This window comes from Macaca nemestrina, chromosome 3 (assembly GCF_043159975.1).
Source record: "Macaca nemestrina isolate mMacNem1 chromosome 3, mMacNem.hap1, whole genome shotgun sequence".
Lineage (NCBI taxonomy): Eukaryota > Metazoa > Chordata > Mammalia > Primates > Cercopithecidae > Macaca > Macaca nemestrina.
Genome location: NC_092127.1, coordinates 31,032,265 through 31,060,154, shown reverse-complemented (window position 1 = coordinate 31,060,154; position 27,890 = coordinate 31,032,265). Strand labels below are relative to the sequence as shown.

The window sequence follows — 27,890 nt, the reverse complement described above, 5'->3', positions numbered from 1 at the left end:
AAGTAACTAAATAGGAACATCAACTCGCCTCATTAAGAGCATTTTGTGAGACTTAAGAGAGCATCACCACCTGGTGGTAGATTCAGGGTAATGATTAGCAACTAAATAGGAAATGGCCACTCCCTGTCACGGATAACATACATTATGAGAGGCCAAAAGCCTTGGCCAAAACTAAGACCAAAAAAAGTAGCACTATAAGTGATTAGCTTCCAACTTAATAGAATGACAGAAATTTGGAAGGGTGATCTAGAATCCATATTTAAGATTCTAATACAATATCCCATGAAGTACAAAAATCCTGTCTCAAAACTATAGAGATATGATACATTGTCTGTGCTAAATACCTGTAGTAAAAAGAAGCTTCTTCTCTGGATATCACAGATTGCTAGATAGGTTTAAATTGGGTTTAAATTTGAAATGTTTTATGTCCCACAACCAACAAATCTAATTTTGCAAAATCCGATGCAACATAAAAAACCCCTGATATATTCTATAGCCTGACTTCAAATATATCTCTCATTTTGTTTTTGTTTGTTATAAATACACCCATATTCTTCAATTGCCTTGATTTCTAGATACTTTACATCCTGGTCTTCCAGATTTTCCAGATATATTTGATTTGTCAGCATCTGTTTTTAATGCAGCGCCTAAAATAAAACTGACTCACATGTAGACAGTGGAGTATAGGCACTTCTATTAATGCTTTCCATGTTTCCTTTCAGATTTTATATGCCGTATCACACTTCTGCTCACATGTTTTAGTCACAATTATTCCTGAACAGCTTTATGTTACGTGGTGACCAGTAAGCTGAGTGTTAGAAGAGACTGAGTAGATTTAAGGGCCAGCATTTACTTTTGAAAGTCTACCCCTAAACCTCAGCTCTCTTCCTCTGCTCTATAAACTTCCAACATATACTCACTTACGAAAGAAGAGGAACAATAAAAGAGTAACTTCAAGATAACTATGAAGAGACAGTAAAACAAAAATTTTGATACATTTTTATGCTTAGACCTTAAGGAGGTTTATGGTGACAGGCGTCACACAGCAAGGAACTCCCAGGAGGATTATATTTGTAGATAGATAGATAGATAGATAGATAGATAGATAGATAGATAGATAGATAGATAGAGAGAGAGAGAGAGAGAGAGAGAGAGATAGATAGACAGACAGACAGACAGACAGGCAGACAGACAGAGATATATGTAGCTCTCTGAATTGGAAATGCAGAACCTAAGGCAGTCTGCTATTTGCTCTTTGTCTGCACTGGCCTTTGTGACAACATAAAAAGCAAATAAGGGTATTCCCAATAGTAAAAGATTATTGAGAATTTTTTCTGGGGAGTGATTAGGCTGGAAAGGTAGGAGCTAAATATTGTTTGGCTAGCAGCAGCTTCTGCAACAGTAATAGAATCTGATGCAAACTGTAGCAAAATAAAATCACACCACTTAGGGAAATTCCACTGGTAACTTGGGACAAATGTTTAATATGATTCATTATGAAATATTGGTTAATAAATTAGTTATTTATCATGACAAATGTTTTCGATTTGACTTCTTGTTCTTTTCGATTTCTCAGAATATACATGCCCATATGAACTCATTATACAGATGGGAAGCAAAACATTTTTACTATTAACAGAGAAAAAGAGAGTATAATATAGATATTATATATCTATAATTTCAGCTGTAATAGAAATGGCTACAAGTGAGAGTCTATATGAAATAAATAGTATGTAAAGAAAAGATATTTTATTAGAAGGCAAATAATTTTAACCAATTTATTTCTCTCCATGATTAAGATTTAGCTGTATCGTTTTATTTTTATGTTCCAGGGACCTTGAAGGCAACCATATCCATAATTTAAGAAATTTGACTTTTATTTCCTGCAGTAATTTAACTGTTTTGTAAGTAATATGCTATGCTTTTGAAGTAATATTATATTTTCTTACAAATAAAATTTTAAAACACCCATTTTATGGGAGAAAATTCCCAAAGAACATCAAGAGTCTGTCGTTGGATCTCAGTTTGAGAAACGCTAAATTGAAGTCTTAGTCTATAAGAATGTTTATCCTTTGCAAATTATTACGGCATAAATTTTTTCTTTATAATTGTGAAAAAATTGTTACAATCAAAATGAAAAACAAAATACTGCTGAATGCTCACAGCCCTGAGGATGTAATGATGGACATCAAGATAAATCCTAAAGTGTTAGTGAGTGTAATTCCTTCTTATGCATCTTTGGCCTATTTTAAATATACATGGCATTTTCTGTTGAAAGTAAAGGATGTTAGGTCTTCCTTCAGTTAAAAAAAAAAAAAAAATCCAACTCTCCTATTCACAGCTTATTTTACCAGAATGTTTTTCAAACTATGGATTGCAACTAATAAGTAGGTGATGAAAGTAATATATAGCATAATTTAGTATACCCTTGTGAGCATTTTTAAATGAAACAGAATTTAATTGAATAGATTATATCAGACTGCAATACAGATAGTAAATGTATTGTTTCATGAGCCTTAGGGGGTGTGTGTGTGTGTGTGTCTCTGTGTGTGTGTGTTTTATGATCCAATATAAAATACATTTTTTAGTGTGTGTTACCACAGGAAATATTTGAAAACCATTATCCTAGACTACACAGGACCCCTGTATATAGGCGATGCAATAACTCCTACTGATATTACCGTATGTTTTCTCCAATTATACCCCCCATTCCAATGGGTTCCAATAAGTTCCAGTTTGAACTCCTCCTGAGTTCAGCAATCTTCAGGTGCAGGGTGCTTGATATAAAGTCATGCAAAATAGTGTATAGTAATTGCCCAAAGGAAACCAAGTTGCACCTGAAGGACACAGAGCAAATATCTGAAAAACTTAGAATTTCTTTTCTATTGTATTTATTTTTTAAGGAAACCTCTGTATTAAGAGATTATTTGTGGATTTCCTCTTGGCAGGTGTTGTGCTTTTAAGGTCCAAGAATATTGGGAAATGGTGGTAATGGTTTGGAGTGCAGTGAGGAAATAAATCAGAAAGGACAATTTGAAGACACATCATACAATGTTTAAAACATTAAAAGCCCTTTAAAACTTAGTTCTGAGTTGGTCCTCTAGGCTAGCTGATAACATATGAGATCAGTGCAAAAAAGTCAAGAGTTAAACAGTCTGATTCAGCATCCCAAATTAGAGATTCTTCTAAAGGGGTTCAGCTAAGAGTGGACTTCCTTAGGCAGATCTGCCCTAAATCACATCAAGTAACAAATGAGTAGGAGTGCTGTGGTGTGTGGGCTATTTTGTTAGACAGACATGCTATGCAGACTGAAGAGACAAGTCTAAAACAGCTCGTATGCGCTTGGTTGCAAGATATGCAGTCTGTATTCAAAAAGCAGGGGTTTCCACCATTTCTCTTGCAAAGCTCTTCCCTCCCTATTTCACTTAAAATTTTGAATTTCTATTATTATCATCATTAAAACATTTGAGAAATTTAGGATTAAAATTAAATTGGATTATTTATACTACTTCAAAATGTCTTTATGGGAAAAATGTACCGTATATTCATTATCTTTGTTTCTGCAGACTGTTCTTCTCTTTAGTAATTCTTGTCAGTTACCTAAAGAAGTTGCAATGTATTTTTCTTTTTACTTTCAGAGTGATGAGGAAAAACAAAATTAATTACTTAAATGAAAATACTTTTGCACCTCTCCAGAAACTGGATGAATTGTAAGTATGACTGCATATATACTGTTAAGAATTTTCTTTCTACTGTTTTATTTTTCACAGTTGTACTTACATGTTTATACATTTAAGAAATATTACTTCTCTCCTCTTTCTAAGCATTATTTACATATATACACCTCAAGCCACAAAGGAAGTCAGATAGCATACAAAAATATATGGGAAATAAAAATATAAATATTTGAGGAAAGTGGGTTAAAGGAAACACAGCTGTAAAGAAATAATAAAGCCAGTAAAAAATTAATAAATAAAATACATTCTACACCACTCTGTTCCACTCCTAAAGAAGGACAGTAAATTTGTGGATTTTTTTGTTTTGTTTTGTTTTTGTTTTTTGTTTTGTTTGTTTTGAGACAGGGTCTCACTCTGTCGCCCAGGCTGGAGTGTAGTGGCGCGATCTCGGCTCACTGCAACCTCTGCCTCCCAGGTTAAAGTGAATATCCTGCCTCAGCCTCCTGAGTAGCTGGACAGGCGCATCCCACCATGCCCAGCTAATTTTTGTATTTGTGGTAAAGATGGGGTTTCACCATGCTGGCCAGGCTAGTAAATTTGTTAATATGTTTCCTAAAGGATTAGGATTCAGGGACCATAAGATTAGAAGACACCACTTTGCTGATCTGAAACCAAAGGATAATCTTGGATCCGTAAAGAAATTAGATACTACTGTGGATAATATTCCTACCTATAATAATGGAAGAGAGAAGTTATTTTTATAATACCCCTTTTTAATGCCAATGACGTAATTCCAAAGGACAATATAACAATTCTATGATGAACCAAATCCTGTGGTCTAAGCACATTGTAGTTGATTTTCAGAATAAAATAGATGTAGAACAGTGAATGAAGTGCTTATCCTTCAGGCCATTTTTTTATATTTTAGTGTCAATTTTCTTTTTTTTCCTTTTCATTTTTTGGTTTGCTTTTTTCTAGTGCCAGGGTGTCGCTCTGTTGCCCAAAATGAAGTGCAGTGGTATAATCATAGCTCACTGTAACCTCAAACTCGTTGGAATCAAGTGATCCTCCCACCTCAGCCTCCTGTGTAGCTAGGACTACAGCACATCACCATGCCCAGCCAATTTTTTTATTTTTTGTAGAGACAATGTCTCTCTGTGTTGCTCTGGCTGGCTTGGAACTCCCGGCCTTAAGCAATCCTCCCACCTCAGCTTCCCATAATATTGGTGTTACAGACATGAGCCACTGTGCCCAGCTAGTATCCGTTTTCTGGAAAGAACCTGAATGTGGACAGAGCTACATGTTTTGACAATTAGCTAGATAGAACATTGATTTATTAAAACCTTTCCATAAAAATTAAAGAAGACAATTAGAATGTTATGAAAATAACACCAGGACACCTTACCTGAGCACTCAAGAAGTTACAATGTGCTTTTCCTTATGCCAGGTAGAGGGAATACACTGCCAGGAGTTGGAACATTTCTCAGGTAACAATCCTCCATTCTGCCCCAAAACATCAGGGAATGAGCCATTGAAACCCCAACATTTTATCTGTAGCCTGAAACATTTTTTGGTGGTCAGTACCAATCATTCACAAAATGTGCAGGAAAATCTCAAAAACAAATAGAACCAACCATCTGTTGTAGCAACTCCTGGTACATGACAACTGACCCATATCATCAGCACATAGGAAAGTAGTCTCAATAGTAGGGGAAGATGCAGCTGGATGATCCAAAGTATTATCTAGACATTAGAACACACGTTAGTCAAGGGATGCTAACTATATATTTTTTCTTGTTTCATCCACTTGAAATCACACCTGAGTATCAATAGATAGTTTCTTCAAATCCTAGCCTTCATGGTGGCAGATTTTATATGTCAATAACCAACAGTGAACATGAACTCAAAGAGCTTAGTGCATAACCAATGCCAATCCAGGTTCAGAAGTAAAGGAAAGAATAATACAAACTGCAGAGAGTAACCAAGGCCAATAATTTGTCTTGCTAATTATTAGGTGGACTTTAATACACCTAATCCCATATTAAACACTTGCCTGAAAAATCAGATTCACCAGGACAAAAATGGCATGTTTTCTAAGAGTCGGTGGCTTTCACTGGATGAGTCTATATCTAAACTGTCCTTTTGAGAGAGGGTTGAACTACACTCTGTGCCCCTCCAGGCTCCATCACACCAACAGAGTTAATGAGAACAAAGAGTCAGGATTCACTTGTCACAGAGGACTTTAAGTAGCTCTAGTGACAGAAAATCTTTGCCACATGGTTGAGTTAATTTGAGCTTTTAAAGTCAACTACTCTAGTTTACAAGGTGTTTCCTGAGTTCGTTCAGAAATGGACCTTGACTCCAATTAAGTTTAGCCGAACTTTCCTAAACTTGAGCTGAGAAAATGGCCCTTTCAAATGTCACTTGGGATCTGGGCCAACACTATCCCATTACATGATTCATGCTGTTAGAACTGTATGCCGGGATTTGCTCTGATAACAAAAACCCACACTCCCACCAGTAATTGTTGAACATGACATTTGGAATTTTAATATCCCAGTACACCATTTTAAATCTGTTTTGCACATTGCTTTACTAATGTGATCAGTATTTTACTTGGCTTCCTCTACAAGGAACTGAAATTGTGCCCCACTTTTACTAAAGATGAAACAGATAGAACCAGTCTATTCATAGTCTTCTAACTGGGGATGGAGAGAATAGCTAGTCCAAAGCTGAGCTAGGCACTGGGTAGCGCAGATGAATAGATACCGTTCTTGTACTCAAAGAACTCACATGTTTCAGAAAGGAAACACATATGTACAGAAACAGTTGTAGTACGATGTTATATGTGCTGTATGTGTTATATGTGCTATAGTAGAAGTATGCAAGAGGAATGTATAGGAGAACAAAGGATAAAACACTTCACCTCCCTGGGCTCAGAGGTTCAACAGAGGAATGATGTTTGAATGAAGTCTAGAAGGATGAATATGAGATCACAAGGAGGGAAAGAAGAGTATGGGGATTACAATACTGAAGCGCATTTGGGCCATGGTGAAAAGTTACTTTGGGTAGAAAGTGGTAGGCAAGGGGACTGGAAACATAGTCAATGGCAAGACATTTGAATATTTAAAGGTTCATTATGGCCGGGTGCAGTGGCTCATACCTGTAATCCCAGCACTTTGGGAGGCTGAGACGGGACGATCGCTTGTGCCCAGGAGTTCGAGACCAGCATGGGAGACATGAAGAAACCCAGCCTCTATCAAAAATACAAAGATTAGCTGGGCATGGTAGCATATGGCTGTAGTCCCAGCTACTCAGGAGGCTGAGGCAGGAGCATGGCTTAAGCCCGGGAGGTGGAGGTTGCAGTGAGCCATTTGTGCCACTACACTCCAGCGTGGGCGACAGAGGCAGACCCTGTCTCAAATTAATTAATTAATTAATTAAAGGCTGTTTCTGTCACACAATGCAGTTTTGATTTCATCTCCTAAGGTACAGTAGGCTATTGAAGGAGATTCCAAGTCTTTATGAAAGAGATGGAATTTTAGAATAATTCCTTCAGTTGTCTAATCAGAACAATCTATCTTTGTTGACAATCACCAATAAATATGTAAATAACAACAATAGTCTCCAGGTTCAGTTTACAGCAAATACATTTATAATATTTATCACATTATATTAGCCACTTATTTTTAGTTTCAAAAACTCAGTCTAAATTTGTCCTACCCTTCGAGGTCAAAAGTCTAGCTTTTGCCTTATAAGCAAACCAGCATATATAACAAATACATCTATTCATTCTCCTACCTATCCCAGTGGCAACAAATATGATTTGGAGATGAATAGAAGAAAAGGTTAGACTTTCCCTTAGTATCTCTTGATCACCTTACAGAGCTCAAGTATATTGAAACTTTGTCTTGTATAAAAGAATCTGAGGCCTTTCACATGAGAGCTGCCACTGTCAAAGCTACCACGAGAGGTGCTGCTGTCAAACACCCTTTTAGGACTAAGGTACGAGGTCATACCATGTTAAGCAGTCCCTCTACACACACACAAGATGACCTGCAAAGTACCCTACCCCAGGATAATATGAGATCCTGTATATATCAGCTGTGAAAGAAACTCGAACTTGAAATAATACACTTCCATAGTAATCATAACAATCCTAAGCAGAAGACAAAAATTAAGACCACAAACCATATATCTGTTCTAACATAGAAGAAGAGAACAAAGGAAGAAGGGGCACAACACAGAAATTAAAAGAATTAGAAAATGTGATTGATTAAAACCAGATCAGGCCAGGCATAGTGGCTCACACCTGTAATCCCAGCACTTTGGGAGGCTGAGGCGGTTGAATCACAAGGTCAGGAGTTTCAGACCAACCTGGCCAACATAGTGAAACCCCATCTCTACTAAAAATACAAAAATTAGCCAGGCATGGTGGCATGCACCTGTAATCTCAGCTACTCAGGAGGCTGAGGCAGGAGAATTACTTGAACCCAGGAGATGGAGGTTGAGGCGTGCCAAGATCACACCACTACACTCCAGCCTGGGTGACAGAGTGATACTCCGTCTCAACCAAAAAAAAAAAAAGATCAAATACCATCAAGTATTTGTCTTCCAGGGGATGATGAATGGGATAAAGTATTTTTATATTTTCCTACTTTGCTCCTTTTTTAAAGTTTTAGGCTTCTGGTGATTAATATAACTCACCAATGGCATTGTTGAAAAGTTGTATAGTGGTTTCCTAATGAATTTCAGAACGGTGAATAAAGCCTTAAGAAAATACTATCACATATTTGCAATTATTTCTCCAGGGATTTAGGAAGTAATAAGATTGAAAATCTTCCACCGCTTATATTCAAGGACCTGAAGGAGCTGTCACAATTGTAAGACTAATGTTAATTTTGCCACCTCATTTCTTTATTGCGTTATTTTTTAAATTGTGGTCAAATATGCATAACATAAAATTAGCCGTTTTTAAGTGTATAGTTGAGTAGCATTAGCTACATTCACATTGCTGCACAACCATCACCACCATCTACCTCCAGAAGTTTTTCATGTTGCAAAACTGAAACTCTAGCCACTAAACACTAACTTCCCACTCACTCTTCCCCCATCCCCTGGCTACCACCATTCTACTTTGTGTCTGTGGGAATTTAACTACTCTAGATACCTCATAGAAGTGAAATCATGGAATATTTATCTTTTTGTGACAGGCCTATTCTACTTAGCATACTGTCTTCAAGTTTCATTTCTGTTGTAGCAGAAATGAATTTCCTTCCTTCTTAAGACTGAACAATATTTCATTGTGTATATATATTGCAGTGTTTATCTATTCACCCATTAATGGACATTTGAGTTGCTTCCATCTTTTGGCTATTGTGGATAATGTTGCTATGAACCTGGGTATACAAATATCCGTTGAGCCTGCTTTCAATTTTTAGATATCTACTCTCAAAAGTAGAATTGCTGTTTCATACATTTCTGTCATTTATTTTTAATGGATGTTTCATTCTGTTTTCCACATGAGTTTAACCATTTTACATTTCCACTAGTAGTATACTAGGGTTTCCGTTTCTCCACATCCTTCCCAACACTTGGTATTTTCTGTTTTTTTGAAAATAGGCATGCTAATGGATATGAAATGGTATCTCACCGTGGTTTTGTTTTGTGGTTCCCAGTGATTAGTGATGTTGAGTAACTTTTCATGTGCTTATTGGCCATTTGGATATCTTCTTGCAGAAAAATCTATTCAAGTCATTCACTCATTTTTCAATTGGATTGTTCAGTTTTTCTGTAGTTGTTAGATTGTTGGAGTTATATATTCTGGATGTTAACTTCTTTTCAGAAACAGGTTTGCAAATATTTTCTCCCATTACATGGGCTGCCTTTTCACTCTATTATGGTGTCCTTTGATGCACAAAAGTTTTTAATTTATATATAGTCTAATTTTTAAATTTCTTCTTTTGTTACTTATGCTTTTGGTGTCATATCCAAAATGGCACCAGTGTCATGAAGCTTTTCCTGTATGATTTCTTCTAAGAGTCTTGTAGTTTTTAGCTTTAACATTTAGGTCTTAAATCCATTTTGAGTTAACTTATCTACATGGTGTAAGGTAAGGATCCAACTTCATTCTTTTGCATGTGGATGTCCAATTTTGTCAACACAATTTATTGAAAAGACTACTTTTTCCCCATTGAATGTCCTTGGCACCCTTGTTGAAAATCATTTGATCATGTATCTGTGGGTTTATTCCTGAGCTCTCTATTCTGTTCCATTAGTCTACATGTCTGCATTTCAGCCAGTACCACACCGATGACTGTAGCTTTGTAGTATGTTTTGAAATTAAATAGTGTAAAATCTCCAATTTTGTTCTTCTTTTTTCAAGATTGTTTGGCTATTTGGGGTCCCTGGGTTTTCCATATGAATTTTAGGATGGATTTTTATATTTCTGCAAAAAAAAAAAAAAAAGGCAATGGGATTTTGGCAGATTGCCTTGAATCTGTAGCTCACTTTGAGCAATACTGACATCTTAATATTAAGTCTTCTGATCTGTGAACATAACATATCTTTCCCTTCATTGGTGTCTTCCTTATTTTCTTTCAGCAATGTTTTCACAGTTGTAAGGGTATTTATCTTTTACCTCTTTGGATTAAGTTTATTTAAGTATATTATTCTTTTGATGCTATTGTAAATGGAATTCTTTTCCTAATTTTCCTTTTGTAATTATTCATTGCGTATAGAAACACAACTGATTTTTGTGTGTTAATTTTGTACCCAGCAATGTTGATGAATGTTTTAGTTCAAGTGGATTTCTTTTTAGTTAAGTCTTTTGGATATTCTACATATAAGATTACATTATCTGTAAACAGATAATTTTTTTCTCCTTTTACAATTTGGATGCCTGCCTTTCATTTGTTTTTCTTGCCTAATTGTTCTGATTAGGACATCCAACATTATGTTGAATGAAAGTGGTGAAAGCAGGCATCCTTGTCTTGTTCCTGCTCTTAGGGGAAAACTTTTGGTCTTTTACCATTGAGTGTGGGTTTTCATATGCATCCTTTATTAGGTGAGGTAGTTTCCTTTCATTTCTAGTTTGCTGAGTCCACTTCATTTTTTTTCTACAACCCATTGGTCATTGTCATTCTTTCTCTCTTTCCTTCTTTCTGTAACCATGGCTGCCCCAGAAGTTCCTTCCATCCCCCATGTAACTTATGGTCTAATCTTCAGTAAATATTTTTGTTTATTTCTTCTTTCTTTTCTTTTTTAATTTCATTTTTGTAGAGATGGGGGTCTCATTATGTTGCCCAGGCTGCTCGTATTGTACTTCAAGGCTCATGCCCTTCTCCCACCTCGGCCTCCCAAAATGCTGGGATTACAGACATGAGCCACCACACCCAGTCTAAATATTTTAAAAAGAGAAATTTTCCTGAGAAGTTTCCTTTAATCAATGATTCTTGTTTCAAGGTGTTGTTTTTCAAAGATTCTGAAATTTTCTCCATTTAAATTTAGCTTTCAGTTCTCTTTAAGAAGGCAAGTGCTTGTAGTCCCAGTGACTTGAGAAGCTGAGGCAGGAGGATCCCTTGAGCCCAGGAGTTCAAGTACAGCCTGAGCAACATAACAAGTCCCCACTCTAAAAACTTAAAATATAAAAATAAATTCCCTTTGAAGTCTATTTTTCATTTCATGTTTCATGACTTAATATTTATTGTAAAAGATATGATATATAATTCCATTAATTCAAATTTTGACTAAATGAGATTATTTCATTTCATTTTATTTAAACCATATCTGATCTTAGGCAAAATGGGAAATAGGTACGGCTCTTTCTGGGTCCACTACCTCTTCTCTGGTGGCAGCCCTTTCTTGACAGCTCCGCCTTCATGCACATATTTTATTAGCTCTCACTCTATCACTCTCATAATCACAGAGTATTTACTACAAGCTAGGTACTGTTCTAAGTGTTCTATCTTAATTAATTCACTTAAATGTACAATCAACCCTGTGAGGCCAGTGCTATTGCTATCTCTTTATTTCACTGATAAAGAAAAATTGTATATATTTATCAGTACAACATGATGTTTTGAAATATGTATACATTGTGGAATGCCTAAATTGGGCTAATTAACATATGCATCATCTCACATATTTATTTTTTGTGGCGAGAACATTTAACATCTACTCTCTTAGTAATTTTCAAGCATGCAATACATTGTTATTAGCTACAGTCAGCATGTTGCAAAATAGATGTCTTGAACTTATTCCTCCTTTCTAACTGAAATTTTTGTACCTTTTGACCAGTATATTCCAATCCTTCCCCACCTGCTTCTGGTAACCACATTCTACTCTCTACTTCCATGAGTTCAACTTTTTTAGATTCCACATATAAATGAGATCATGTGGTAATTGTCTTTCTATGCCTGACTTATTTCATGTAGTATAATGTCCTCTAGATTCATTCATGTTGTTGCAAATGACAGGATTTTCTGATTTTTTTAAGGCTGAATAGTATTCTATTATGTATGTATACATTTTTTTTAATCAAGTCATCCTTTGATGTACACCTGGGTTGAATCCATACCTTGGCTATTATGAATAATGTTGCAATGAATATGGGAGTACAGAAATCTCTTTAATATATTGATTTTATTTCCTTTGGATATATATCCAGTAGCAGAGTTTCTGGATCATGTGGTAGTTCAATTTTTGATTTTTGAGGAAACCCCATACTATTTTCTATAATGGTTGTACTAATTTTTATTCCCACCACCGGTATGCAAGGGCAACCTTTTCTTCAAATCATCCTCAGCACTTATCTTTCCTCTTTTTGATAAAAATTATGCTAAAAGGTGTGAGGTAATATTTCACTGTGGTTTCAGTTTGCATTTCTCTGTTGATTAGTGATGTTGAGCATTTTTTCATATACCTCTTAGTCATTTATATGTCTTCTTTTGAAAAATGTCTATTCAAGCCTTTTCCCTAATTTTTAACCAGCTTATTTGTTTTCTTGCTGAGTTATCTGAGTTCCTTACACATTTTGGATATTAACCACTTACCAGATATATGATTTGCAAATATGGTCCCCATTACACAGGTTGTCTCTTCACTCTGTTGATTGTTTCCTCAGCTGTGCAGAGGCTTTTTAGTTTTATGTAATCCCATTCTTCTATTTCACTTTTGTTGCCCATATTTTTGGGGCAATATCCAAAAAAATCATCACCCAGGTTAATGTCCTGGGGCTTTCCACCTATGTTTCCTTCTAGTCACTTTATCGTTTTACAGTTTAAGTCTTTAATCCATTATGAGTTATAGTATACTTTTGTTCATAAATACTTAAAAGTAACCCAAAATAAACAGATTCACTTGCTTTACTCATGTGGTTTTCAGAAATGACTTACTGCTGTTTTTTTTTAAAAAAACAGGAATCTTTCCTATAATCCAATCCAGAAGATTCAAGCAAACCAATTTGATTATCTTGTCAAACTCAAGTCTCTGTAAGTATTCACATATGGGGATAGTTTTATGATAAAATTGTTTTTTAAATACTAACAATGTGTATTTTTATGTATTTCTTTCAAATCATAAGCTTTATTTCCAAAACATTAGTTTAGCTCTACAAAAACATATCAGTGCTTGCTGTACTATAAACAGACAACTGCTAGTTTTATCTTCTATATTTGTAAATTTTAAAATAATTATGAATTATTTTGTATTTTTATATGTCACTAGGAGCTTATGCTGATCGGTTTGCTTTGACCCTTCAAAAACATCTGTGCATATTCACTCTCTTAACACTGGGTATTTTATAATTTATTATAGGCATTTTTACCCCAAGATGGAATATTCTAGATTATATAAATCCTTACTTGTACCCACACACAAAAAAAGACAAAAATTCTGTTAGAGTCGAAGAATTGCCTTTAAAGAAAAGCCTCAGGGCTGGCTGAGTATAGTGGCTCACACCTGTAAACTCAGCACTTTGGGAGTCCGAGGTAGGAGGATTGCTTGAGACCAGGAGTTCAAGAACAATCTGGGCAACATAGGGAGACCCTGCCTCTACAAAAAAATAAAAATAAGCAAATTGGTTCAGTGTGGTGGCATGCACCTGTGGTCCTAGCTACTTGGGAGGCTGAGATGGTGACATTGCTTGAGCCGGGAGGTTGAGGCTGCAGTAAGCCACGTTCATACCACCACACTCTAGCCTCTGCAACAGAGGAAGAACTTGTCTCAAAAAAAAAAAAAAAAGGTACGCTTCAGTTCATTTAATTTGAGTGTTCCCTCAGTAAAATGACATTTTATTAGAAAAAAATTTATTAATTAAAAATTACTAGGAAATTTTCAAGGATGTAAAACATTTCTGCTGTTGTAATATTGTATAAAAGAGAATGCTTGTGCATTTATTCCACACATATTTATCGAGCAGTTAAAATGCACAAAGCATTGTGCCATGATCTGTGAGGATCTAAAAAATAAATCAAATAAGGAAGACAATATGTGTATAAATCGCACAATCAGAAGGAGGATGATTTGAGGAAGTGGGTGGGCTGAGTATAATTATTTTGTTCAGAATAAGTGTTAACTAAAAGCATTTTATTAAATTGCCCTTTATGAAAACTCAATTTATTAAACTATGTATAACACATGTTCTTTGATTATTAATTTGATATTTTTAGCAGCCTAGAAGGGATTGAAATTTCAAATATCCAACAAAGGATGTTTAGACCACTTATGAATCTCTCTCACATGTAAGTAGATATTTTTGTTGTTTTTCATCATGATTTTAATGTTTGTTTCCATGTGTGTTATGATAATACATCCAATCTATTAATATTTTCTACTAATTTGCCAGCTATAAACTGAATGTTTGTGTTCCTCCAAAATTTATATATTGAAATCCTAACCCCAATGCAATGGTACAAGGAGGTAGGGACTTTGGGAGGTGACTAGGTCATGAGAACAGAGCCTTTGTGAGTGGGATTAGTGCCCTTATAAAAGAGACTCTGGTCCAGGCCAGTGGCTCATGCCTGTAATCCCAGCACTTTGGGAAACTGAGGCGGGTGGGTCACCTGAGGTCAAGAGTTCAAGACCAGCCTGGCCAACATGGTGAAACCTCATCTCTACTAAAAATACAAAAATTAGCCAGGCATGGTGGTGATTCCAGCTACTCGGGAGGCTGAGGCAGGAGAATCGCTTGATCCCTGGAGGCAGATGTTGCAGTGAGCCAAGATCGCGCCACTGCACTCCAGGCCAGGCGACAGAGTGAGACTCCATCTCAAAAAAAAAAAAAAAAAAAAAGAGACACTCTGGAGACCACCCTTGCCCCTCCACCTTCTGAACACAGAGAAAGAAGATGGCCATCTATGAAACATGTGGTCCCCTACCAGACACTGAATCTGCTGGCACCTTGATCTTTGTCTTCCCAGCCTCCAGAACTGTGAGAAATAAACATTTATTGTCTAAGTCACTCAGTCTATGGTATTGTTGTTACAGCAGCCAAATGGACTGAGACATGTCTAAACAATAATTAAAACTCTTAAACCTTTGATATTGGGTGAGATGATTTTAGTTTTCCACAGTCTGGTAGAATCTCATAGGAGATTTTTTGAATCTCAGGAAACATGAGTGTGAGGGGAATCTACTTGGTCTTGTAAGAAGTTCTCCTCAGCTCTAATAACTGTTCACAGATATTGATGTTCGCCTAATGAGCTAGTAATTTGTATATAGGGTATGTTAGTCCATTTTGCATTACTATAAAGGAATATCTGAGGCTGGGTGGTTTATAAAGAAGAGTTTATTTTGGCTCACAGTTCTGCAAGTTGTTAAGAGAAGCATGGCACCAACCTCTAATTTTGGTGAGGTCATCAGGAAAGCTTTTAATCATGGCAGAGGACAAAGAGGGAGTAGGTGTGTCAGATGGCGAGAGAGATAGCCAGAGAGAGAAGAGGAGGTGCCAGCTCTTTTTAACAATCAGATCTCATGTGAAATAATAGGAGAACTCACTTATTACTGCAGGAAGGACACCACACCATTCATGAGGGATCTACCCCATGACCCAAACACCTCCTACTGGGCCCCATCTCCAACACTGAGAATCAACTTTTGACATGAGATTTGGAGTGGACAAATATCCAAACTATATCACATGGTACAAGTGCTACCAGATGAAGAGGAAGGAATTTATATAAGCAATATAAAATAATTACAAATAAATCAATGCTGCAAATGAAGGTAGTTAGGAAGAAATCTTTCTCAATGAAAATGTCCCCAAATGTCAGGGCATGATTCAAGCAAGCATGCATGGATGAGATGGTAAACTTTGAAAAATCTTTTCTTCAAAGAGTATGTCTGGTTGTACCTGTGATTACATGCTTTAGAAGCATTTTTTTAATTGAATGCAATTTTATAGCAGTTATTAGAATGATCCATGCCACAGAAATTTTCAATAATTTAGAAAATGTCAGCTACCATCAACTCTGTAATCTTGCTTGTATTTTAAGTCTAACACAGAACACTGCTTTTGTTTTCCATAATTCCTCAGAAAGATGGCTTATAAAAGATTCCTTGCTTGTACGCAACATAAAGCAATCTGACTAAATTAAACATAATAGAATTTATTGGTAGAAAATGGTATAACACAAAATCTGAGGAATAATTTATAGCCACTGGAATTATCCATCCAAGTGTCATTCAATCAGATTCAGAGTTCCAGGAGAGAGAATCTACTTGATCGTGTCTAGGGCACTTACCTACTCTGGGCTAGGGATTGCCTCCACTGAAGGTCCCACCATAACTTCTCAGAAAGGGGGAGTAATTCTCTCAAAAGAAATCAGACCACTTATTAGAAGAGTGATTGAGTGCTGGGCAGCCAAAGTAGGAAGCAAAGAGTTACTATAATTCTGTGGATAAAAGCAAAACTTCAGCCTAAGACACATAAAGCAAAGTAAAATATCAATCAACACTCCTTCTTTCCTCATGTTCTGCTCTCCTGTCCTTCATGGTTTACAGAATAAATGGATATAACCGAATGGAAATATCAGCAATTGACCTTGAACTTGACAGGACAAATTGTAATCAAGTTTTTATCTTTTCTTACTATAGCTCTTTATACACTAAAGATCATTTACATTTTTTGGCGGAACACATGGCTTTATAGGCAAATAGATCTAATTTGAAGTTCAATTTACATATTTAGTAGAAAATTTTCAGGCAAATAACTTGCCTCCATTGAAGATTCATCTCTTCCTATAATGATGCTAACACCTACCTCATGGAATTCATTTGAGAACTTATTTCTGATACTGAAGAAATGCTCAATAAAGGGTGTTGGTGTTGGTGGTAACACAGTAGTAATTATAAATTATTCACATGGCATATTTATCAACAATAGGAGTCTCTCTATTGATGAAAGAAGTCACTCAACAAACATTTATTGACCCCTTTATTCTGTACCAAAATCGTGTGAGAGATAGGCACGTTAGCAAGTAGTTACAGATAACATAACTTCTTTTATTTTTTCTTTTACTGTGGTACTTCCATGTTTAAAATCTTTAATATTTGTTATTTTTATTAATTGACAAATACTAATTGCACATCTTCGTGGGGTACATAGTGATGTTTTGGTATATACAATGTATAGTGATCAGATCAGGATAAAGGATAATTCGCATATCCATCTTCTCAAACGTTTATCATTTATTTGTGTTCAGAACATTCAATATCCTCCTTCTAGCTATTTGAAACCATACATTATTGTTAACTATAGACATCCTACCATGATACAGAAGATGAGAACTTATTCTCCTTTCTAGTTGTAACTTTGAATTATTTAATAAATCTCCTGTCTCTTCCTTCTCCTTACTCTCCTCAGCCTGTAGTATCCTCTGATCTACTTTTACTTCTGTAAGATCAATATTTTTAGCTTCCATATATGAATGAGAACATGAGGTGTTTAACATTATTCCTGGTTTATTCCACTTAATGTGATGTCCTCCATTTCCCTCCTTGTTGCCACAATGACAGAATTTCATTCTTTTTTTAAAACTGAATATTCCGTTGTGTATATCTACCACATTTTTTTAATCCATTCATCTGTTCATCAACACCTGGGTTGATTCCGTATCTTGGCTATTGTGAATAGTGCTGAAGTAGCATTGTTTGTATGGGGTAATTCCTGAGGTTTGTTGCCTCACACCAAGGAAATTAAGGACGTGGACACACAAGGAGTGAGGTTAAGAGCAGAGGTTTAATAGGGGAGATAAAGAGAAAAGCTGTCTCTCCTGCAGAGAGAGAGGGGCTCCTGAATAGGTCTTCCAGTTCTGTAGTGAAATGCACAGGGTTTTATGCAGTAGCTTCAGGAGGCCATGTTTGATTTACATAGGGCCCAAAAGATTGCTTGGACCAGTTGTGCCATTTGCATAGCATGCAAAGAAGCTGGCTGCCCCACCCTAATCTTTCATTATGCAGATGGGTTCTCTACCTGGCTGGCACCATGTTGTCTGCTTCTTTACGTACACGTGGTTGACAAAGAAAAGGAAAGATGGAGCCTCCATGTTGAACATACTTGGCCCCCAGGTAGCCTTTTCCTATTGGCACAGCCACCAGCATTCACTTGTGCAAGCTTCTAGCTTGCTTTTCTATGTCTGCAGCTTGATTTTTCAGGATGCTCTTCGTTAGAAAATAAATTATTTGGGGGCTGCTTTTTATTAAAAGAGAAAGCTTACTGAGGACTCTCTTACCCTCACTAACTGCCTACATACTTTCTTTTTAGCTTCTGTATCAGTGCTGCAATAAACATGGGGGTGCAGATATGTCTTTGATATGATTTTCTTTTCTTTGAATAGATTCTCAGGAATGGGATTCCTGGATCATATGCTAGTTCTTTTCTTTTTGGAGACAGAGTCTTGCTCTGTCGCCTAGCCTGGAGTGCAGTGGCACGATCTCAGCTCACTGCAACCTCTGCCCCCACAGGTTTAAGTGATTCTCCTGCCTCAGCCTCCCAAGTAGCTGGGACTACAGGTGTGCACCACCATGCCGGCTAATTTTTTGTACTTTTAGTAGAGACAGTTTCACCGTGTTAACCAGGATGGTCTCAATCTGACTGTGTGATCTGCCCACCTCAGCCTCCCAAAGTGCTAGGATTACAGGCGTGAGCCACTGCCCCTGGCCCATATGCTAGTTCTATTTGTAGTTTTCTGAGGAACCCCCATATTGTTCTCCATAGTGCCTATACTAATTTACATTCCCGCCAATAAGAGTTTCCTTTTCTCCAGATTCCCACCAGCATTTGTTACTTTTTGGTCTTTTTGATAATAGCCATCCATCCAACGTTGGAGTAAGATGATACCTCATTGTGGTTTTAATTCCCATTTCCTTGATTATGAGTGAGGTTGAGCATTTTTTCAAGTATGGGTTGGCCGTTCGTATGTCTTCTTTTGAGAAATAACTGTTCAGATCATTTGCCTCTTTTTTAATCGGATTTTTTCTTTTCTTTTTTTTCTTTTTTCTTTTCTTTTTTTTTTTTATTTTGTTGGTGTTGAAATAACATCATAACTTCAATAACAAAAAGCCACGGAAGCACAGAAGAGAAAACACTTAACTCTTCCCCTGAGGGTTAGAAAGCAATCACTTGCAGCACAATAGGGGCTGTGTACCTGCATTTACATATACTAAACATCGAAAGTACAATAAAGGTTTCTCTGGAGGGATTCATTCTCTTGATCGCATCTAACAGTTTGTATTCTAAGACATGTCTAACACTTGTTATATTTATTATGCCTATTTGCTACTCTCACCCACACATTCTTTAATAGTGAAATCAAGCTAATGATAATTGGATGTAAGTTTAAAGTTTGAGAATCCCTAATGTTTTAGTCCTCTCGGTTTCATCTTAAGACATTTTCTTTCTACCGATAAAATGTAGGAAATAAATATGAATGTAAGGTGAGATTGAATTAAATGGAAAATCTTATTTTACCTTCTCTTTGTATACCAGATATTTTAAGAAATTCCAGTACTGTGGGTATGCACCACATGTTCGCAGCTGTAAACCAAACACTGATGGAATTTCATCTCTAGAGAATCTCTTGGCAAGCATTATTCAGAGAGTATTTGTCTGGGTTGTATCTGCAGTTACCTGCTTTGGAAACATTTTTGTCATTTGCATGCGACCTTATATCAGGTCTGAGAACAAGCTGTATGCCATGTCAATCATTTCTCTCTGCTGTGAGTATTTCCTGGTTAAAGGGGAATTGTAGTTTTGAAATATACAAAAGCATTATTATTAGAAAATAAGTTATGTGAGTGGTAGAATTATGGAATTTTACATTTTTCTCCTTTTTGCTTGTATGCTGTTTTCACATTTTCTTCAAAGAAAATAGAGTTACTTTAGCAATAAGAAAAAATATGGTTTTTTAAACTAGGAAATTTAATTACCTTACACACATTAACAAAGCTTTCACTTATTAGTTCTCTCTCATACAGTGGCTCCAAAGGCACAATATTTTGTTGAAGCATCTAAAATCTTTTACTACAAATAAAATTTCAACCTCCTATGGTCACAATTTTACATGCAGACCTGTACTTACTTTTTTATTTGTATGTCCAGTTCACAGATATTGACTTAACAACTACATGTTTTCCTGATCTGTGAGCTGCCAGAAGTTTTTTCCACTCTAACTGAAATGTGTAAATAAGAAAATGTTTTCAGGGAGTATTCATTTTTTCAAAAAGTTGTTGCAATGTAATGGCAAGGTATTATGTTAAATGAACACTGCAAAGAAAAATAAGGAAGAAACCAGTTCTCAGGATGTTTGCAGTGTAGGTCAAGTGGCCTAGAATTTATCCATGCTCCTTCAAGCAAGTAAAGCATCAATCTACACGCGGTTCTACTTTTGTATGTGTGCTGCCCCCATGTACTGTCCCCATCCTTATTTAAACTCTAATGTTTAAATGGGTTTTTTTTATTGCAAGCTATGTAAGAAACAGAACTCAGAAACCATTTACTATTTTGTATTGCCAGCTACAAAATTTTTAGTAAGTTCAATTTCCCTGGTGAAGCCTAGACTATAACTTCAGAGTTAAAGGCTTAGGGTCAGCCTTATGATTTATACAGTGATGTGATTTTAGGGATTTTGTGTAGAATGCTTGTGCAGTCCAAAAATCTCACCCACTTTCTGATATGTAACATTTGCTTAAAAAGAAATACGCCAAGTAGTCTAAGAGAGCTAATTCCTGGGATTGGAGACCCTAAAAAGAGACAGGAAAAGATGTAAAAATTGAAAGACAGAGGAAACAGTTTTGCTTAGACCAACTCTGGTAAGTAATTTAAGCCCCTTAACATTGTACTGACTGCAAAGCAGTTCATAATTATTCATATCTCTTAAATTATAGGCTTCAAAATTCAGTCATAACTCTATCACAGGAACTTGTGAATTACTTTCTCCAAAATTTTATGTGATGCCTTGAGCTTGTTGCATTGGTTGAATTTCAGTGGAAGAGCTGAACCAAATTATGCCATCCTCATCTAGGTCCCTAACTGAATGCTCTACGTGATTGCATTTTGTTCATTTATTCAGCACTTCTACATGATGGGTCTAGAACAGAGAATACAATAGACAAGATCTCTGCTCTTAAAGACTTGCACTTGAAAGGAAAATGAAGACATGATTGCATAATTAATTGTAGAGCACACCTTTGAGAGTGGTTACCAAAGAGAGTCTATGAATAGATCCTCATCTGTAAATGAATTCTTAGGAGAATAAAAATTACCTCTTCCTGAGAGAGAAGAAACTTGGCTATTTTTTCTAGCATTAAAAATATTATTGCTTATTGATGATTTTATGATACCTATTTATTTCTCTAAATTTGTGAAACTATGACTTCTCTAGGTGCCGACTGCTTAATGGGAATATATTTATTCGTGATCGGAGGCTTTGACCTAAAATTTCGTGGAGAATACAATAAGCATGCGCAGCTGTGGATGGAGAGTACTCACTGTCAGCTTGTAGGATCTTTGGCCATTCTGTCCACAGAAGTATCAGTTTTACTGTTAACATTTCTGACACTGGAAAAATACATCTGCATTGTCTATCCTTTTAGATGTGTGAGACCTGGAAAATGCAGAACAATTACAGTTCTGATTCTCATTTGGATTACTGGGTTTATAGTGGCTTTCATTCCATTGAGCAATAAGGAATTTTTCAAAAACTACTATGGCACCAATGGAGTATGCTTCCCTCTTCATTCAGAAGATACAGAAAGTATTGGAGCCCAGATTTATTCAGTGGCAATTTTCCTTGGTAAGAAACTAAGAAACTAATATTCACAACTTTTTATTTCAAATATTCCAACCAGCTGTTAGTAAGAATGAGGGTGAATTCTATCAGAATCCCCAGCAAGGATTTTCCTCCCCAAATTATACTGTTACATAAATTCCAACCTGATACAGCTTAATAAAAGACACTAAACACCTTTATTTCATGTATTCACCCTAAACATGCTAAGTAACATATGTTTTGGCTCTTTGCTTTATAATATGAACATAATGGTATTTATTTTCTTTTCAAATTCATGTGTGTAGCAACACACATCTCTGGCTTGGGAGTGTACATACAACTGTTCTAAACCAGCAATGTAAAAATATTCTCAGAGTACAGCAAAAAGTAACTGAATTAGAAAAAAAATCACTAGGCCAGGCACAATGGCTTATGCTATAATCTCAGTGCTTTGGGAGGCCAAGGTGGGAGGATCACTTGAGGCCAGGAGTTGAGACCAGCCTGGGCAACAAAGCAAGACCCCATCTCTACAAAATTATTTTTTTAAAAATTAGCTGGTGTGAGGCCAGGCGCAGTGGCTCATACCTGTAACCCCAGCACTTTCGGAGGCCGAGGCGGGCTGATCACAATGTCAGGAGTTCAAGACCAGCCTGACCAATATGGTAAAACCCTGTCTCTACTAAAAATACAAAATTTAGCCAGGCATGGTGGTACACACCTGCAGTCCCAGCTACTTGGGAGGCTGAGGCAGGAGGATTGCTTGAGCCCAGGAGTTTGAGGCTGCAGTGAGCTATGAATGTACTACTGCATTTCAGTCAGTGACAAAGCAAGAACCCATCTCTAAAAAAATTAAAAATAAAACATCACTAATACTAGAAAGCTTAAAAACCCAAGATATTCATTGAATTACTGTAATTTCAATATCTCATTTTAAAAGTAAACATTTTCGCATTCTTCACTACTTCCACAAAGCCTCATCTCAAAAAAATTCATGATTTTTGTGGACTTTAGTAATTCTTTATGAAGAAAAAACCCACACATTATAGTCTTTGTATCTTTAGTAATAACATCTTTGTATCTTTAGTAATAAAAATGTTTTATCTATGTTTGTTCATTTTGAAAAAATATTTCTATACATTAATAATACTGTTTGTATTCCAAATAGGTATTAATTTGGCCGCATTTATCATCATAGTTTTTTCCTATGGAAGCATGTTTTATAGTGTTCATCAAAGTGCCATAACAGCAACTGAAATACAGAATCGAGTTAAAAAAGAGATGATCCTTGCCAAACGTTTTTTCTTTATAGTATTTACTGATGCATTATGCTGGATACCCATTTTTGTAGTGAAATTTCTTTCACTGCTTCAGGTAGAAATACCAGGTACAATATTTTTTTTCTCTCCTTAAAGAAATAATAAATCTGTTTGTGCAGTGTTCTTTTAAGGAAGACAATTAGAATTCTTAACACTAAACAATTTAAAGAATTGTACATCAGAGCCGGGCACAGTGGCTCATGCCTGTAATCCCAGCACTCTGGGAGGCCAAGACGGGCAGATCACTTGAGGTCAGGAGTTTGAGGCCAGCCTGGCCAACATGGGGAAACCCCATCTCTACTAAAAATACAAAAATTAGCTGGGCATGGTAGTGCACTGCTGTAGTCCCAGCTACTCAGGAGGCTAAGGCATGAGAATTGCTTGAACTCGGGAGGCAGAGGTTGCAGTGAGCCGAGATTGCGCCTCCAGCCTGGGTGACAGAGCCCCCCACCAAAAAAATTGTAAGTCATAGTTGTAGGTACTTTTGGCTATGTTCATCAATATAACATTTACTGGGAAAGAACTATTTTTTTCCATAAATGCCTAATAATACAATTACTATGGGAACAAAGAAGCAATGAGTGACCAAAACAAATTAAATACAGTGTTGAAATTCTAATCATCACATGCTTAAGGTGACTGGAAAGGAAAACAGGCCGAAACAATTCTCAAATAATTACTGCATTTTTTTCAGAATGTAAGAAAATTTTCTTCCTGTAATACATGCAATTTAGTGAAGATCATGTCAGAGTGTGAGAAATAATAGAAGCAAACATTCTTGGCATTTAAAAAGAATGTAGGCTGGTGTGGTGGCTCACGCCTGTAATCTGGTACTTTGAGAGGCCAGTGTGGGAGGATCACTTGAGCCCAGGAGTTCGAAGCTGCAGTGAGCCGTGATTGTACCACTGCACTCTAGTCTGGGTGACAGAGCAAGATCTTGTCTCAAAAAAAAAAAAAAAATGTACATTACATCCATTAGGATGACTACTATTTTGAAAAAACACACATATGAAAAAAAAAAAAACTGTTGGTAAAGATGTGGAGAAATTAGAATCCTTGTGAATTGCTGGTAGAAAAATAAAATGGTACAGCTGCTATGGAAGACAATATGGCAGTTACCATCCAATTTAAACATAGAGTTACCATCCAATGTGGAAATTCTCCTAAGAAAAAAACCAAAACAATTGAAAGCAGGGACTCAAACAGATATCTGTACACCCATGTTGATAGCAGCATTATTCGCAATAGCCAAAAGTTAGAAGCAACACAAATGTCCATAGATTAGGTAAATGGATAAACAAAATGTGGTACATACGCACAATGGATTAGTATTTAGTCTTGTAAAGGAAGGAAATTTTGACAAATGCTGCAATATAAATGAACCTTGAAGATACTGTGCTAAGTGAAATAAGTTAGACACAAAAGGACAAATATTTTATTTCACTTACATGACATTTCTGATATAGTCAGATTCATAGAACATAGAACGGTGTTTTCTAGGGGTTGGGGTAAGGGAGAATGGAGAGTGATTGTTTAACAGGCATTGAGTTTCCATTTGGGAGATGAAATCATTCTGGAGATGGATAGTAGTTATGGTACAACAATGTGAACATACTTAGTGCCACTGAGCTGTCCACTTAAAAATGGTTACATGGTATATTTTATGTTATGCATATTTTACCACAATGAAAAGTGCATATATCCTGTTAGATATAGATATATATAAATATGTATATTTATATATATAAAATGCAGTTTATATTCACATTTTAAAATTTTCATGTAGCAGGGTGCAGTGGCTCACACCTGCAATCCCAGCACTTTGGGAGGCTGAGGTGGGCAGATCACTTGCAGTCAGGAGTTGGAGACCAGCCTGGCCAACATGGTGAAACCCTATCTCTACTAAAAACACAAAAATTTAGCTGGGCATGGTGGCATGCACTTGTAGTCCCAGCTACTTGGAGGGCTGAGGCACGAGAATGCTTGAACCTGGGAGGCAGAGGCTGCAGTGAGCGGAGATTGCGCCATTGCAGTACAACCTGGGTGATAGAGGGAGACTCTGTCTCAGGGGAAAAAAAAAAAAAATTGTATGTATTAATACATAATTTTAATTGTGTTCTGTACTATGGATGACGGTGATAGTATCTTACATTTTATGAACAACAAAAAGAAGGCCAAGAGGGGAGGACTGCTTGAACCCAGGAGATTGAAACCAACCTGGACAACATAGGGAGACCCTGAGACCCCAACTCTTCAAAAAATAAAAAAATAAAAAATTAGCCGGGCATGGTGGCACATGCCTGTGGTCCCAGCTGCTCAAGAGGGTGAGGTACAAGGATCACTTGGGCCCAGGAGGCCGAGACTGCAGTGAGCCATGTTCACACCACTGCACTCCAGCCTGAGCAATAGCATGAGACCCTGTCTCAAAAACAAAAACATAAAAACAAAGCGTAATGACAGCATCAACTAAATTATAATAAAATCAGAGTATTTTGGTATTTGTATGTATACTAGAGTGATTTTTAAGATGGGTTTAGCCAAAGTTATTTTTTACAGAAATAAGTATCTCGTCAAAAGCCAAAAAAAATGCACACTTTGTTTTAAAATCAAGTGGCAAAAAGAAATCTATTAAATAAAAGCGTACATATTCTGACAGATACAATATGCACTATTAAAATACTTGAAAAGTCTTTTAATTATTAGGCACTTAAATCTATGACTTAAATACTAAACAATATGTTTTTTTCCTAAAATATAATCATAATATGTAATCACTTTGTGAAAAATATTTCTACCTAAAGGAATATTTTTGCTGATGTATTCAAGAAGAGCTACTTAGCAAAGAATGCCATTCTGTTTCAGCACTAGCATTCCCCTCACACGCTGGTACTCTGGAAAGATATACTGGAAACAAATAGAGACTTGGTATTTAATTATGTGACCTCAAAGGAAAAAAATTAAAACTCAAAAAGGGGTTGGAATGAAAGAAACAAGGAAATTGGGTTTCTAGACCTTATAAACATTTATAAACACTAAAACTGTTCCATTTTTCTTTTCTAGGTACCATAACCTCTTGGGTAGTGATTTTTATTCTGCCCATCAACAGTGCTTTGAACCCAATTCTCTATACTCTGACCACAAGACCATTCAAAGAAATGATTCATCAGTTTTGGTATAACTACAGACAAAGAAGATCTATGGACAGCAAAGGTCAGAAAACATATGCTCCATCGTTCATCTGGGTGGAAATGTGGCCACTGCAGGAGATGCCACCTGAGTTAATGAAGCCGGACCTTTTCACATACCCCTGTGAAATGTCACTGATTTCTCAATCAACAAGACTTAATTCCTATTCATGACTGACTCTGAAACTCATTTCTTCACAGAGAATACTGTGGGGGTGCTTCATGAGGGATTTACTGGTATGAAATGAATACCACAAAATTAATTTATAATAATGGCTAAGATAAATAGTTTACAAGGACATGAGGAAAAATAAAAAGGACTAATGCTCTTACAAAGGGAAGTAATTATATCAATTACATATATATATATATGTAGACATTTTATGTAAGAAATTAAGAGAAATCTACTTCAGTAACATTCATTCATTTTTCTAACATGCATTTATTGAGTACCCACTACTATGTGCATAGCATTGCAATAAATTCCTAGAAGCAGACAGTGCAGAACCTTTCAATCTAGATTGTGTTTAATTACAAAAGACTATACAAAGTCCATCTGCAGTTCCTGAAGTAGAGCTTTGCCTGTCTTGTGCATCAGCAAGAATCATAGGCACTTTTAAATAAAGGTTTAAAGTTTTGGAATACTCATTGTAATTGCATCATATAAAATGTCTGACTGTTTGCAAAATAATATTCTGTTTTAAGAATCCATCTTACCTCTCTTTAAGTCTCTATACATTTGAAAGCCAACACAACATATTTATTACTATGAAAAAAGATGCTTTGCTAGAAACACAAAAACAGCACTTCTTTTGGCACTTCCTGGCCAATTTTCTCTTTGCTTTAAATGAACATCATCAAATGAGATTGAAATAGGAGAGTATGAGTACTGCAGAGAAGTGGATCAGAAAAGCTAGGATGAGGATAAACATTTAGATCAGTGGAAACTCCTGAAATAAATCCTCGTATGGTCAGTTAACTGATTTTCAACAAGGATGCCAAGACAAACATAAAAAGGCTTTGCAACAAACTGCGCTGTTTTAAGAACAGACTTAAGTGGTTTAATTCACCCACTTTAGATGGGTGAATGTTATGGTATGTGAAATATCTCAATAAAGCAGTTAAAAGGAAAAAGAGCTAGAATGCACTGATTCAGGAACTTAATTTGAGGAAGGGAAGTCTATGTACATAGGTACATGTTTCACTTTAAGCAGAAAATCGTTCTTCAAGAAATGACTTTACCTTCTCTTTAAACTGCCAGCACGTAAGATACTAACTTTTTAACTAGTTGTTCTTCTCTAGTCTCTAAGTTATTAGAATTTTTTGCTTTCATAATTTAAAACCTTTAAGTAGGAGAAGAAAATGTTTTCAGATAGTTTCAAATACACCAAAAACATCTGAAACACAAAAATACTGGAATCAAACCATAATGCACTTATCAAA

General features: G+C 36.1%; 1 protein-coding gene across 1 annotated transcript in view; it reads left to right on the top strand.

The window, feature by feature from the left end:
- Positions 1-27,478, top strand: part of LOC105488636 (relaxin family peptide receptor 1) — a 123,960-nt gene extending 96,482 nt beyond the window's left edge. Inside the window, 9 exon segments of the mRNA XM_071092886.1 lie at positions 1,833-1,904; positions 3,639-3,710; positions 8,489-8,560; positions 13,097-13,168; positions 14,348-14,419; positions 19,666-19,895; positions 21,560-21,970; positions 23,112-23,330; positions 26,323-27,478. Of these exon segments, the coding sequence (XP_070948987.1) occupies positions 1,833-1,904; positions 3,639-3,710; positions 8,489-8,560; positions 13,097-13,168; positions 14,348-14,419; positions 19,666-19,895; positions 21,560-21,970; positions 23,112-23,330; positions 26,323-26,621 (1,519 nt within the window). The 3' untranslated portion in view covers positions 26,622-27,478.
- Positions 27,479-27,890: the final 412 nt, after the last annotated feature.